Raw genomic sequence first — 14,405 nt, 5'->3', positions numbered from 1 at the left:
GGTTTCACTCCCCTTCTAATTGTTGTTGCGCGGGATCGAACATGTGGTCCTCTGTACCAAGTATAGCCTCAATCACCACTACACCAACAGCCAATTGATGGTCGTATTTCTGTATCTCAGGAAGACGGCTAGCTTTTTTTTTTTGTTTTTTTTTTTTTTTTTTTTTTTGAGGGAAGGCGGCTAGCTAGAAAGTACATAAAATGGAGGCAATTATTAACGTGGCCAAATTTTTACATACATTTTATTTTCCAATTATATTTTTGTAAATGCACCGAAGAAAAAATCTCTCTTTCAATGCTATCCTTTTCAAAGTTAAAGGTGCGATAAGAAATACACAAAACAGTTTTTTTTTTTTTTTTTTTTTTTTTTTTTTTTTTTATGATTTAGAAAGAGGCAAATAAATAATTATGTAGGGCGCACCTTCGACGGTGGCGAGCCGCTTCTTGGCCTGTGCCCACGTGTCATGTAACGTCATTGCTGACGTGTATACAATAATTGGTTAGTTACGTATTTTCGTGACATTGGTGCTGTATTTAACTTTGGAAAGATCCCAATTTTGTGAATGAATAACGGTTTTATTTACTCACTCTATATTTTGTTTTGAGGAAACATAGATTCTTCATGTCCCTGTGAAATGACTAATGAACCTCTCTTTGGTTAAACATTCCACTAATCAAAATATGAAAATGTGGCAGTGTTCGTTAAATGACTTTTTGATTGGTTGGTTTTTTATATGGTACAATTGCGTGATTAAAGTGTTTGTTGAATTTAATTTTTCAGATAAATAAAAAGTTGACTTTTAAGAGAGAAAAAAAAGTTGGTCGAAATAGCTTTTGCTCATGGATTTAGACGTATTGGGGTATATGATCAATTTAGCTAGTTTTTATGACCTTATGAATTTTTTTGGCATCGTTAAATATAATTTGTATATTTAAATAGGTTTACATACAAATGATGAATTTACCGAACACTTTTAATTTGGTTATATAGCTAACCTATAAGTCAATAGAACAACTAGTCAAACCCGCTAATTGAAAAAGCCGACATCTTACAACCAAAAAGTAATTGCTAACCACACTTGCTCTTTTACACTCAAATGTACCATAAACGTTAAAGATTTTTTTTTAATATAAAAACGTTATGATTTCATTCATTCTTATCAAGTACCCCAAAAATGTTACGGAGTAGATCAATGCATAAAAATGTCGGTCCTTACTTGTGTGGTGTATCATTGACTTATATATATGTTGCCATTGAAATTCGAAAATGTGAGTAATTAATAATACAGAGCAATAAAAAAAAAAAATAGTTTCCATAAAATTGGAAAGATCCCTTGAGATTCCATTCCCCTATATTAGCACTTTCTCTCTCTTCTTCTCTTAAAACATTCTCACTTCTCCACCGTCTCTTCCTCTCAATTCGTGTCCGCCGCTATTAAATTTTTAATCTTTCATTTTTTCCGTACACCTTTTGAAATTTCAGGTACTTTCAATTCTTTTTCTCCTTTCATTTCATTTTTATACTATTTCATTAATTTCTTCATTTTTTTCGGTGATTTTGTGATATTTTTAACTTCTTTAATTTTCTGATTTTATTGGTTCATGTGAAATTTCTATTCTAATTTTTCAACCTTCAGATTTTGCCATATTCTCTGTACTGAATTTGAGTGACAAATTTTTAATCTTTAATAAAATTGACAAATAATAATGCTAAGGGCCTTAATTAATTATGTTTTACGATATAAATTTGAAGTGATTTTTATATGCCTTTTCATACAATTACGGCAAACCTGAGTCATTTAATCCGCAATATAGATTTGTAGAACACAAAATTTTTTACTTTGGGATTATTTATGTGTTCAAATCTTTATTAGCTGCGTATAAAATTATGGAAAGATGATACTACCTCTAATTCTGTAAACTACTTCACCTACCCCTGTTTGACTAGATATGTGAATTGTTTTGTTCTAATAAGCTAAGTAAAGTGGGACGGAGGGAGTATTTTAAAATACGTTTTTAACACGATTACGGATAATAATGATAATACTGTACCTTTTTTATGTAAATTACGTAAATGAAATGATGCGATCAAATATGTAAAGTTTGATTACTAATACTGTAAGATATTCATGTTGCAACCATTTGGCTATTCCACAAGTTTTTAGGAAGGCGAATAAAATAACAAGTTAGGCTCTTGCAATATTTCACTAGTTGAAAAGGTGAATAAATTAAGGCGATAGTAGGATTTGGTTGATTAAAAATAAATGTTAAAAACGGATTTGGTTGAATAAAAAAATAGGTAAAGATGATATGAGAATTTTAATTTGGGACGAGCTTTGAGTAAAATGATATATTTATGTGAAAACGGAGGGAGTTATGCATACAAATTCACACATGGTTTTTGTTCTACCCACTTGTTCATGTCTTGGTTAGCAAAAAAACAAAAAAAAAAACAAAAAAAAAAAAAAAAAGAAAAACTTGTACTTGTCTTGGAGCTTTTTATATCCTTTGATCAAGTTACTTAATTATGTTATGGAACTTCGTTTATCATGTATTTAAACTTGCTGAATTAGGGGTCTATTTGTTTAAACTTATGTTATCCAATTTTGTCTGAAATAAAATTCACTTGAGTTTTGACACACCCTTATATGACTTTTGCTGAAGTGAAGATAAGTTCCATTAATGTAATTTCTGACAAATGAGTTGAAACAAACAAAGCCTAGTTGTCATCTTAGTTGCTTGTTAGTCTAAGAATCATGTTTGAAAATGTTTTAGCTCCTCTTTGTACACTACATGGAATAAAGTTTTGCATGTGCTCTGTTTCATATTGTGTACTTAGTTTATGAATTTTGATTGATTTCTTTTTTTGACAGAATGGGATATTTCCTAGATGCAATTGGGAATACGGTGTGTCTATGCTGATATTATCTTAAATTGTTTTGAGATAGTTGCTCGAGTTGCTGTTATGGACCGCAGGGATACATCGGGATTTGTCAGTGGAGGAGGTCTACAGCTCTATGAACCTGCATTGCACATATTGTTGCCACACCTTTGTTTATACTAGTTGGTTGATAAGTATTCTTTCAAATAAATTTTATGTTTAGATATCAATTAGATGATAAGTATTCTTTCAAATAAAACAAGATGGATGGCATCCACAAGCCTTTCATGTGGAATTCTTTTCTGGATAGATGCAAAGATTCAAATGATACTGATGCTGGCTCGAGTCATTTAGTGGATACCACCTTGCGACTACATTCCCAGAGCGTTTTAGCTGTACCCTCTTATTTGTATGATGCTGGAGCTAGGCAAAGAGTAACAAATGCAAGTGATGAAGTGAATTTAAAGCATGAGATTTCTCTGGCCCTTGAATTGGGTAGTTCCCTAGATGGCAAGATCGAATATGCTGCTTCTAGGACTGCCTTAACTTCGCGAATAGATGTTGGAAAGGAGTCTCCAAATGATATTTGCCTTGATCTCAACATTGATCTGGGAAATAAATTAGCTTGCAAGGACTCGATATACTCTGGCAACAGTCTTGAAGCACCTGAGAAGGAGAAACATATGGTTGACCTTGAGTTAAGCTTGTCTACTGCAGCTGCAGAATCTGATCTCACTAGTGTCACCCTGACTTCATCGCCTATTCAAAATGTGACATCTGAATTTGAGCAACTTGTGGATGAAGGATCAACATCATCTAAATGGAAACGAGGACCTGCTGTGCCTCTTGTAGATAGGTTCAATGTGAACCCAATTTCAGTTGTCTCAAATGTCCCGGCTGTCTTGATCTCTTTACCAAGGCCCAGAACAGATGACGCCACTTCTTGTTTCAAACAGCAACGCAAGACCTCAGTTAAGACTTGCCAGTTTCCTGGCTGTCAAAAAGGTGCAAGGGGTGCTTCAGGTCATTGTATTTCCCATGGAGGTGGGCGAAGGTGTCAGAGAACTGGTTGTCAAAAAGGAGCAGAAGGCAGGACTGCATTTTGCAAGGCCCATGGTGGTGGTCGAAGGTGCGAACACTTGGGGTGCACCAAAAGTGCTGAAGGGCGCACTAATTTCTGCATCGCACATGGAGGTGGAAAGCGATGTGGTTTTCATGGAGGTTGCAACCGTGCTGCAAGAGGAAAATCCGGCCTTTGCATCCGTCATGGTGGTGGAAAGAGGTGCAAGATTGAATACTGCACCAAGAGCGCTGAGGGGCTTGCTGGTCTCTGTATTGCTCATGGAGGTGGTCGCCGTTGCCAATTTCCTGAATGTACTAAAGGTGCTCAGGGAGGTACAACACTCTGTAAGGCTCACGGAGGAGGAAAAAGGTGCACCTTTTTAGGGTGTACCAAAGGAGCTGAGGGAAGCACGCCTTTCTGTAAAGGACATGGTGGGGGAAAGCGATGTTCATTTCAGGGAGGTGGTGTCTGCACCAAGAGTGTACATGGAGGTACCTTATATTGTGTTTCCCATGGTGGTGGCAAAAGATGTGCCTTCCCTGAATGCACTAAGAGTGCTAGGGGACGTACAAACTTCTGTGTTCGCCATGGTGGAGGAAAAAGGTGCAAAAGCGAAGGATGTGAAAAGAGCGCACAGGGAAGCACTGATTTCTGCAAGGCACATGGAGGAGGTAAGCGCTGCCTGTATGGCCAACAAGGTTCGGGATTTGGTGGAAATGGTGATAGCCCTTGTGATAAGTTCGCAAGGGGTAAAATTGGTCTTTGCGCTGCCCATTGTGCACAAGTTCAAGACAAGCGAGTCCATGGAGATGGTACAGTGGGCCTGAAGATGAAAGAAATTGCTGCTGAGAACATTTTTGCATGCATGAACAATGTTGGCACAGAATCAAGCTCAACTGTTTGGAATGGTTTCAATCTGCCGATGATCCTGCCTGATGACAAGCCCTTGTTGGATCAGTCTGGTCAGTCTTCAAATTCAGCATCCCTTGAAGGAAGGGTGCATGGCGGAGGTCTTATGGCTATGCTGAGACAGCTCTGATCTCGAACACTGTCTGTCTTAGATAACCATTGAATGGGAATATGGATAGTGAACAGGGGAAGTTTTTATCTTAATACATGTTTGTGACATTTGATAGCTTTCTTTCATTGTTCTGGCATAGTTTAATCCTCAAAAACTAAGGTATGATAGTTGAATATTAGCGAAGTTCTAAGGTTAGTGTTAGCATGCTCATTTCGCTAGCAAATGGTGTTAGACATTGTTGGTGTTAGTACTGAATTTGTTTCTCTACATTTTTTTCTTTTTCTTTTTTTATATTTTTATTTTTGGGAAAGGGTAAGGAAAAAGGGACATTAGTTTGTCATGATTGTAAATGTTTTGTGAATATAGATCTCTAATCTGTAGTCCGTTAGTATCATTTAGCAAATCTTCTCGTGAGTACATTAGTTTTGATGGTTATGTGATCGGTTGAGGTTATTGGACAAATTAGAGTCAAAGCATGCCTAATATGGCTGGTCTCATCCTTTACTTGTGAATTTATAAGGAGGGTTCCCTTATTAGGGTTATTTGGACTTTGATATGTAATACGTATTGAGTTACTCGTCAATTTCGGTTTTCAGAGAAAATTCCATTCATTTCAAGGCAGAGCAAACAAACTGCAATTATGCCAATACTTAGCTCCTGTTTTTAAGCATATAGTGAAAGAATGTAGTTTGAAATCGTTGAAGTATGGCCAAGAAAACACTAGGTTGGCTATCCTATCACTGAGGCAGAACTAACACTAAACCCTACCTACGATATGCCTGCAGAACAAATATCTCATATTACACTGCCCATCACATATTCAATGGGGCAACTTGATCACAACAGGGACAACACAAACATTATTTCTGATGTATGCATATTGCACCACAAAGCCGTGCCACATAACGAATATTGAGGATGTTGCAAGCTCGAGATTTTCAGACCCTTCATTTTCTGCCCCTCAAACTTGTATAGGAAGCATGATTGCTTATGCATCCTCTTTGCTTAGTCTAAACTTTCCTCACCTGAATATTATGGGTCGATGGGGATCGCCAAATAGGCTGCTTACCACTTTGAACAATAGCAATCTCATCCCCTTCCTTCACCATACCTTGCTTCTGTAAATAGATGTTTCCATATTAGCAATGCACATATTGGGAGTTCTTAGGGCATGCGTTAAAAACATAATTTGCAAGTAAAATGAGATTCAGTAGTATGGATTAAGCATTCTGTAAGATAATAGCCAAGTTGTTCATTGGTTATTTGCCATATATTCAATGGATATCTTTATCTTTGAAGGAAGGATAAAATAAAGGACAGAAGAACAGGATTCTGCAGTCAGAAGATATATGGATGATGGTTCTTCCAATTTTGAGGTTGTTACTGTTCCACCATTCTCTTGGTAATTTCCAATCAAAATATACTCCAGGATAATAGAATGAGTCACTTTGTGGGACTCTTTCCATGCATCAAAGTCGATAGATAAGTAGTTAAGTACTAACCCCTCTGTTGTTAAGTAATACTTCCACCGTTTTTTTACTTGCAGAACTTAGGCTTATGCACTATCAATATACTCCACTTTGGCTAGCTCTGATAGTCTGATAATTTATAGTTAAGGAAAAATCATGTAGGGACTTGTTAAATTCGCCTCAATTTATACTTTCTTAATATCAAAATTTTATTTTTTATACATATTGGTAAGCAGATATATTAGTGATTGAAATAATGCATTGACAAGCGGAGAATGAGAAGTATTGCAACTTTGCAAGTTATATAAAAAAGAGGAAGTATGCTGCAATTAATTGTAGGCCATAATTCAGCCAAAATTCCACAAGACGATAACTATCGTTCTCCAATCTCTATGCAAGTCTTTGACATCACTATGCCACAAGGTAGGTTTTTTTTCTTTTTATTTTTAATAAAGGTATCATTACGGGTATTATGAGTAAGTTGAAAGTTTAACATGTAAGTTAACAAGTGGCTACTATATTTTGGACCACCCATAAATTATTAAGAGGTTATCAAAGGAATGTGTGTTGGAGGTTTGACAGACAGTTCGTATTCCCTAAATTACGCAGCACAGAAATCACAAGTCACAACATACAGATGGTGACCAATCAGCAATGTCTAGAAAGTGGCAAGGTGTAAACTTACTTGCAGAAGAGTTAAAGCCTTTGAGAACGTTTCCTCAGAGTCATTGGAGAACTTCATATGTAAGGGACATACACCTTGGTACAGTGCAAGCCTTTGTTGTACCCTCTTACTGCAGAAAATTCAAAGAGGCAGACATTATAATGTTTCCTTATATATACAGTATAAGATGAGTTCAGATAACTTGGATTACATTTACGTTCACACCTCAACAATGAAGACAAAAACATAGAAGCCTCAACAAAACATATCGTAAGTTCGTAACAACAAACTAAAGCATGATATTCAGTGCTGGATCAAATAATAATAATAATAATAATAATAAATTTCCTATATGACTAATCACAACAATTCTAGCTAGAAAATGAATTATCTGGCCTATTACACTTGAGGAACATAATCGGATGGTAAAATCAAATGTATCTCCAACCTAAAGTACAACAATCTAATACTCTGTATATTTCAGGTAAAATATTGATCCAAGGTAAACCATGCATCTGCCTGTGAAGTGTGAACAAGGAAAAGTCACATTTATTTTGCCAAAAAAGTTCCCATCTGCATTGCAATATATGTAACCGGTATATTTTCAGATATATAGATTGAAGAAAGGATACTTACTCATTTGTGAATGCAAATATTGTTCCAGAAGGCCGATAATGGCTCAGTAGGATGGCCATAAAACCAGTTCTGGTGAAGACTACAATTGAGGTCCCAAGAGTATTAGACATCATGGTAGCATGAAATGCAAACATTTCACTCATATGGTTCTGCACACACATCATATTACATAATCAAAAGTTGCACCTAAAAAAATACTTTGACAATTTATAATAACACGATAAATGAATGAATGTGCATCCACTTAATTTAGAAAAGAAATTAACCTTGAATACTTGACCAAGACTATGTGATGTTTGAGCAACAGCAGAAGCACCGTCCAAGGTTGCTTCAGTTCTCAATGAAACAGTGTGCATAACCTTGACAGCTTTAAGGGGGAATCTGCGAAATAGTGACAGGCAGTAATTCTCTTTAACACCAAGCATTTAAAAATCTCTCTAGAGCATGTGAAAACTATAAGGTCTATTGCAATCAATCAGATGAAAGAAATCTAAGACAAAAAGACATACTTCCCATGAGCAGTTTCACCAGAAAGCATAACAGAATCAGCACCCTCTCTAACGGCAATGGCAATATCAGATACCTCAGCTCGTGTCGGTGTTGGGTGAACAATCATGCTTTCTAGCATGTTTGTAGCTACAATCACAGCTTTGCCCATGCTGCGGCACAATCGTATTATCTCTTCCTGCATTTAGCAAATAGAAGTTTATTTCAGCCCAGTAGCTAAGTTTCCACAGCTTTAAAGACGCCTTTACAAATTAAATGTCCAAAAACTACCTGTAGAAGAGGAACCTCCTCAATGGGAAGCTCAGCACCTAGATCTCCTCTAGCCACCATAGCCTATAACATAAAAGCAGAAAATTGTAAGGTTATCCAGCATTTTGAAGCAGACAGACTACAAAGAAGTATTCGAAACAAATTGTTTAGTAACTAGTGGCCATCATAGCCTATAACATAAAAGCAGAAAATTGTAAGGTTATCCAGCATTTTGAAGCAGACAGACTACAAAGAAGTATTCGAAACAAATTGTTTAGTAACTAGTGGCCATCCTCCACCACTCAAATATTCTATACACTGTTGACTGTTCTTACTCTTTTTCACAATCCCACTCAATGGTCCTCGTGATAATTATTATCCTTCACTATCTAATAAACTTTAATGCATTACAGATAACATCCAAGCCAAAACTAAACATATATTTATCTTGGTGATCTAAGTGAAGGATTAACAGGCTAATGAAGTCAGTGTCCACAACTGATGCTTTGGCAGTTGGGTGGTCGTTAACCATGGTGATCTAAATGGAGAGAATTAACATGATAATGAAGCCGGTGTCCACAATACTGATGCTTTGGCAGTTGAGTGGCCATTATTTGCAGCAACATGTTTATCATCCTGATGCCTCTAAAGAGGCTCCTACATTGGGCGAGAAGGGAAGTCAGATGTACACAACCTTACCCCTATTATGCCAATTGATCCTTAGTCCACTATTGCAACTGCAGCTTGCTGCCTCACATTGGGAGTAACAATGAAGGACATCTAATTAGCCGTTTTTAAGACAGTTTAAAGAAGGTGTTCTATATTGAGACATAACTTACATCATGATACTCGTCAGAAAACCACAATCTTAATGTCCTGAAGCAGATTAATCATTTTTTGAGAACAGTTACTGAGTAATAATAATGAATTGCTCACCCCATCAGCAGCAGTAATAATTGAATGCAAATTCGGTATGGAGTCTGCACTCTCAATTTTTACAATGACATGGATATCAACACCACGACCTAAGAACCAAAGCAGTAAGAAAATTAGTTTAGGAACTAAAGTAAATTATATGCTTACTTAGAACATCATTTTAGCAGTTATACTCAGCCTGTGTATTTACTTTTCAGATAGTTTTTCAATTCATGAACAACAACTTCATCTTTGACAAATGAGACAGCATAGAAATCAACTCCATTGTCTACCCCGAACTTGATGTCATCCCAGTCCTTTTCTGCAGCATCCACAAAGAGAGTTACTCTAAAAATAAAAAATAAAAATAAAAATAAAAAGATATAAAAAAAATGACAGAGCTACAAAATAAGAAGGCTAATAGATGTGATCTATATAGAAGGATAAAACAGATCAACAGAAAATCATGTCACCAACCAGTAATAGATGGCAATGTAGCACTTTTTCCCCTGACATTTAAGTGTCTCCTTGACTTAAGCTCTCCACCATCAACAACTTCACACTTCACAGAATCTTCCGTCTTCGACTTCACCAGTAAGGACATCATACCACCTAACCAGCATTATAAAATCATTAAAAATGATTTAATTTAATTCATTAGCCAGAAACATGAGAATAGCAGGCATTTATAAAAAGAAAATACACATTTATGATGTCCAACATACACCGAGGCAATTTTGCCAGAAAACTATCAGAAAGGCTCTATATCAGCCACAAGAGACAGAAATTAGAGACATAGTCTTCAAAGAATACAAGACCAAATGATCTTTTTTCTGTCAAAATAAAACGCTGAGAGACCTTGAACATCTAGACAGAGCATGTATCTTTTACATCCTTCACTCCCAAAATTGAAGCTGGTAAATTGATAACAGACTGGCAGCATTGACTGAACTCATAAGGCAGACAGATGTATATGCACAATAGGCCACAATACAAGGAGATTGTATCATCAGATACACATTTGTTTCTCTCATGAGAAAAATGACTTCTAGTATCCTGTAAGAAAATATATGAACCACTAGCCTACACTAGGGACAATACAACAAATACAACAAATCTCAAAGGAGATAATATATGTTGCCTCTTTAGCCAGTGAGTAGATTGCAATCAGCAAAATAGGAGTGCATGATGAATAAATAGGACTAAATCATAATTGTACACAGTCCCTTAGTTCAAGTTAGTGTGTGCAGATAACAACTAGGACAGGACTTAAAGTGAGTTCATACCATCAACAAGTAGCATATCGCCTTTTTCTACATCATTCACAAAATCATCATAGTTGACACTGACACAGTCTGCTGTGCCTACTCCTCTTTTGATTGTGAAAGTGAATTCTTGACCACTTTCTAAGTTAATTGGTTGTGGCAAATCACCACTCCTGACCTCAGGTCCCTGGAAAAAAGTAAAACAAACATCATTGTAATTATTCCCATCAATGAAAACGTATAAGCCTCACATAGTCACATATGCTGATATAGTCAATTATATATACAAGTATCATAGACCATCACCTTATAGCTAATTATGAAACAAGTTTTGACCATATTCTAGACTAATATGAACTGTATTGAGTCTATTGACTGATACTTGTGAATTCCAATAATTAACTGATGCATTATCCTCTCCTTGGGCACAAAACCCATAATTGTTTATATATTTACTTTGATAAGATATAATACTTCCTTTGTTCTCTATTGATCACACCATATTCCTCTATAAAAAGTTGCATAATAATTGCAACATTGCTTTATTTGGCTAATGGCTCTTTCTATCTCTCTCCTCCTCGCATGAGTTTTTTTTCTCTCTCTCTCATCTTTTAACATATAAGCATACAATGCAATCAAACTAACCTATGACTATAGATTACCTCAATGTCTATCTATGGAAAATCACAGTGACCAAAACAGGCCCTAGAAGGGAGAGGGATTTACACTGCAGCAGCTCATGCATGTGAATTTCAAATCTGAAATATAAATAAACAGTAGACAACATCACTACACCTTGCAAAAGCTGATCCAGAATGGCAGCAAAACACACACTGGACAGAAAATAAGCAGGCTAGTGTTTAGATTGGTACATCTGTTTATTCAAATAGGTCAAAACAACCATTTCATCTAGTTGGGTTTAGGGTAAATTATCAAGCACAGAAGGTATTCAAACCTGTTTAACAGTAACTATACAAAATATCAAATTTGCAAAAAGGCGGAAAATAGTTGGCAAATCTAATTAGACACTTGAACATGTCAACATAATAAAAGATCAAGGGTTGGCGATAGCTGAATTAATGCAACAAAACAGCAACTACCCCTCAAAAAATGGATGCCTACCATAAAAATTTAAACCCAGCACAATGTGAGTCTTTCGCTAACTCAACCATCAGGCAGCGTGCAGTACAAGATCAAATGTACTAAATATATGTTCCTACAGCTATAAGCCTATAACAGTGTCAATATAGAAAGGTCGATTTGGCCAATAAGAAGAAAAAATTTCAAGCAGTATCAACAAAGTAGTCGGTAAATGAGAAGCTATGCTCACCTTTGTATCGAGCATGATAGCAATGACATTGTCCTTGGATTGAGCATTATATTCCTTGACCAAATCAATGACTTTCTTATGAGATGTATGGTCTCCATGGGACATATTTAGTCGAGCTACATTCATCCCAGCTTCAGCAAGCTTCCATATCATTTCACGTGTATCAGTGGATGGACCAATGGTGCAAACAATCTTTGTTTTGCGCCCAACGATTGGCTTAGGCTTAGACCACCTTCCAGCAGCTGCTTCCCCAATAAGATGGGTTCCGCTTAGGTATTCAAATTGCTCTCCTACCTGAAGACTCAAGTTAATATTAACCAAGTAAACGTTTTCCAAATTCAAAAAATCACAATTTTAAGAAAAAAAAAAACCGTTTCATTTAAGCTAATTGATAAACACCTATGTAACTCACACCCAGCTAAAAGTGTCTGGATATCAAACACGGCCATTTTATAACAATTTTGCATGAATTTGGTCCAAATTTAAGTGTCAGTGTATCATACCCACAACAGTATATGACATGGGTACTTGAGGTGAAACGAAGCATATCGTTAACACAGAAGATCACTAAATCCAATTACTTTAACCATTACTAATACATCAGTCAGCTTTCTGGACAAAATTCAGGGATATACCTCCAAAATTACACCCAAATCATAAAAATAAAACAAATCCCCTGACAAAATCTAATAATCAAGCAGTAAACTAGTCCAAAAATGCAATCCAATTGTAAAAAAGCTCAATTAAGCGAATTTAACAATTAAAAGACACCCATGTAAAAAACTATACAAACCTATAAAACTGAAAATGTAAAGATAAAAAGACAAACTTTTTCCTACATTTTAAAACCCACAAAAGAATTTATAAAGGGAATAAATTATATTTAGAAAATAACAACAAAAATAGATAAAATAACAAAAATGGTGACCTGGGTATCGTCTTCAGGGGAGACAGGAATAAGCTCAGGGTAAGCAGACCTCTTGGCAGAGACAGGAACGGCCGTGCGGCGGCAGGCACGGGGGTAACTGGTACTCCGGTGACGGCGGAGGTTAAAAGGGAGGATTTTGACTGAGCCAAGAGTGTCAGATTTGGGAGAAGAAGAGCAGGAAAGCATGGTGTGAACAGAGCCATGGAAGATAGCTTGAGAAGAGGCAGCCATTGAAGAGTAGGAGAGAGAATTAGCAAGATTTGTGTTGAAAGTGAGATTGTTGTTGGAGAGTTGGCGACAGTGTTGGATATGAAAGCAAGCAAGAGAAGGAGAAAATTGATTGTGCTTCGATTGTATCGAAGAAAACAGTGTGATGTGTGGTTTATGACAGGGAATTTGGGAGGGTTTGTAGTGGGTAAGACTATAATAGGCAATTGGGTGATCTCCTTTTTTGTTTTCTTTGCTAATTTCTAAGATTTACAATAAAGTATAGCTTAGCCCCCCGTTCTTTTTAGCTCTCTGTTCTGCTTTGTTGAACACTGCTCTGTTTTGCTCTGTTGAGCCCTGCTTTGCTCTGTTGAGCCCTGCTTTGCTGAAACCTGTTTTGCTTTGCTAAAACTTGCTCTGCTCTGCTTGTCCAGAAAGCTCAAAAAAAACAGGATCTTTGTGAACATCAGTAATATGTAACAAAATATAGAATTAATAAAAAAAAATACAAAAAATAGCTTTAACTCTTTTATAATTCATCATTGGAAGCACAGGCTAAAACCCGAGGCGAGATTACATCGTTCCACACTCTTTGCCCAACCTTTCGTGGTTGAAGGTGAGCTAAATCATGCGCTACATTATTTCTCTCTCGTTTAACAAAAGACTTAACGAACACTAATAAAACTAGAACACAAGTCAATAATATCATCAAAAATTAAATAGAACAAACTAACACCCTTAGAACTATTTTGTATGAACAAGGCGCATATATAAGAGTTTAACAATGACATGACATCTAGTGTAAATATAAAAATCTATAGCTTAAGTAGTACTCCTTCTGTCCCTTATTTTTTTGCCTCATTTGACTTTTCACGGTTTTCAAGACATGTCTTCAAACGTATATATCTTCATTTCTATACGCGTAAAAATTATAAAAACTTAATATTAATAAAATATATTACGAGATGATTCTAACAAGATCCCACTTGAATATATTATCACTTATAGATTAACGAGAATTCATGGTCAAAGTTTTAAAAGTTTGACCCATATATTTGCAATGAGACAAAAAATAAGGGACGGAGGGGGTATAATTCAAAAATATTGCTAGCACCCAAATGTTATTGAGTGATACTATCTAATGTAAACATAAAAGTATGAAAAAATTAATATCAAATAATTGTTTTTTTAATGCCTATTGTAAACATATAATGTAAAAACAAAGTATCTATAACTTATGGAGTATAATTCAAAAAAAAATCTAGCAACTT

The 14,405-nt window shown here is 35.9% G+C and overlaps 2 protein-coding genes across 2 annotated transcripts; one reads left to right on the top strand and one right to left on the bottom strand.

Moving 5' to 3' along the window:
- Nucleotides 1-1,139: 1,139 nt before the first annotated feature.
- LOC110693909 lies at nt 1,140-5,393 on the top strand. Its single transcript, XM_021871085.1, has 2 exons — nt 1,140-1,482; nt 2,873-5,393. The coding sequence occupies exon 2, from the start codon at nt 3,144-3,146 to the stop codon at nt 4,980-4,982; it is 1,839 nt and encodes a 612-aa protein (XP_021726777.1). The 5' UTR covers nt 1,140-1,482; nt 2,873-3,143; the 3' UTR covers nt 4,983-5,393.
- Nucleotides 5,394-5,547: 154 nt separating this feature from the next.
- Nucleotides 5,548-13,346, bottom strand: LOC110693910 (pyruvate kinase isozyme G, chloroplastic-like). The gene is made up of 12 exons (XM_021871086.1): nt 12,928-13,346; nt 12,000-12,293; nt 10,691-10,856; nt 9,882-10,016; nt 9,616-9,726; nt 9,426-9,514; nt 8,511-8,573; nt 8,243-8,418; nt 8,000-8,114; nt 7,734-7,882; nt 7,119-7,227; nt 5,548-6,082 (listed from the first exon to the last, which is right to left on the bottom strand). Exons 1-12 carry the CDS (start codon nt 13,156-13,158, stop codon nt 5,975-5,977), a joined length of 1,746 nt encoding a protein of 581 aa, XP_021726778.1. The 5' UTR covers nt 13,159-13,346; the 3' UTR covers nt 5,548-5,974.
- Nucleotides 13,347-14,405: the final 1,059 nt, after the last annotated feature.

Source organism: Chenopodium quinoa, unplaced genomic scaffold (genome assembly GCF_001683475.1).
Source record: "Chenopodium quinoa cultivar QQ74 unplaced genomic scaffold, ASM168347v1, whole genome shotgun sequence".
Taxonomy (NCBI): Eukaryota; Viridiplantae; Streptophyta; class Magnoliopsida; order Caryophyllales; family Amaranthaceae; genus Chenopodium; species Chenopodium quinoa.
This window is presented reverse-complemented; position numbering and strand designations above follow the sequence as displayed.

Coding starts and splice junctions, on each gene's coding strand:
- LOC110693909 (XM_021871085.1), top strand. CDS start 3,144: ATGGATGGCATCCACAAGCCTTTCATGTGGAATTCTTTTCTGGATAGA.
- LOC110693910 (XM_021871086.1), bottom strand. CDS start 13,158: ATGGCTGCCTCTTCTCAAGCTATCTTCCATGGCTCTGTTCACACCATG. Junction 10,857..11,999: donor CTATCATGCTCGATACAAAG/GTGAGCATAGCT, acceptor ACTTTTTTCCAG/GGACCTGAGGTCAGGAGTGG. Junction 8,115..8,242: donor GGTGAAACTGCTCATGGGAA/GTATGTCTTTTT, acceptor ACTATTTCGCAG/ATTCCCCCTTAAAGCTGTCA.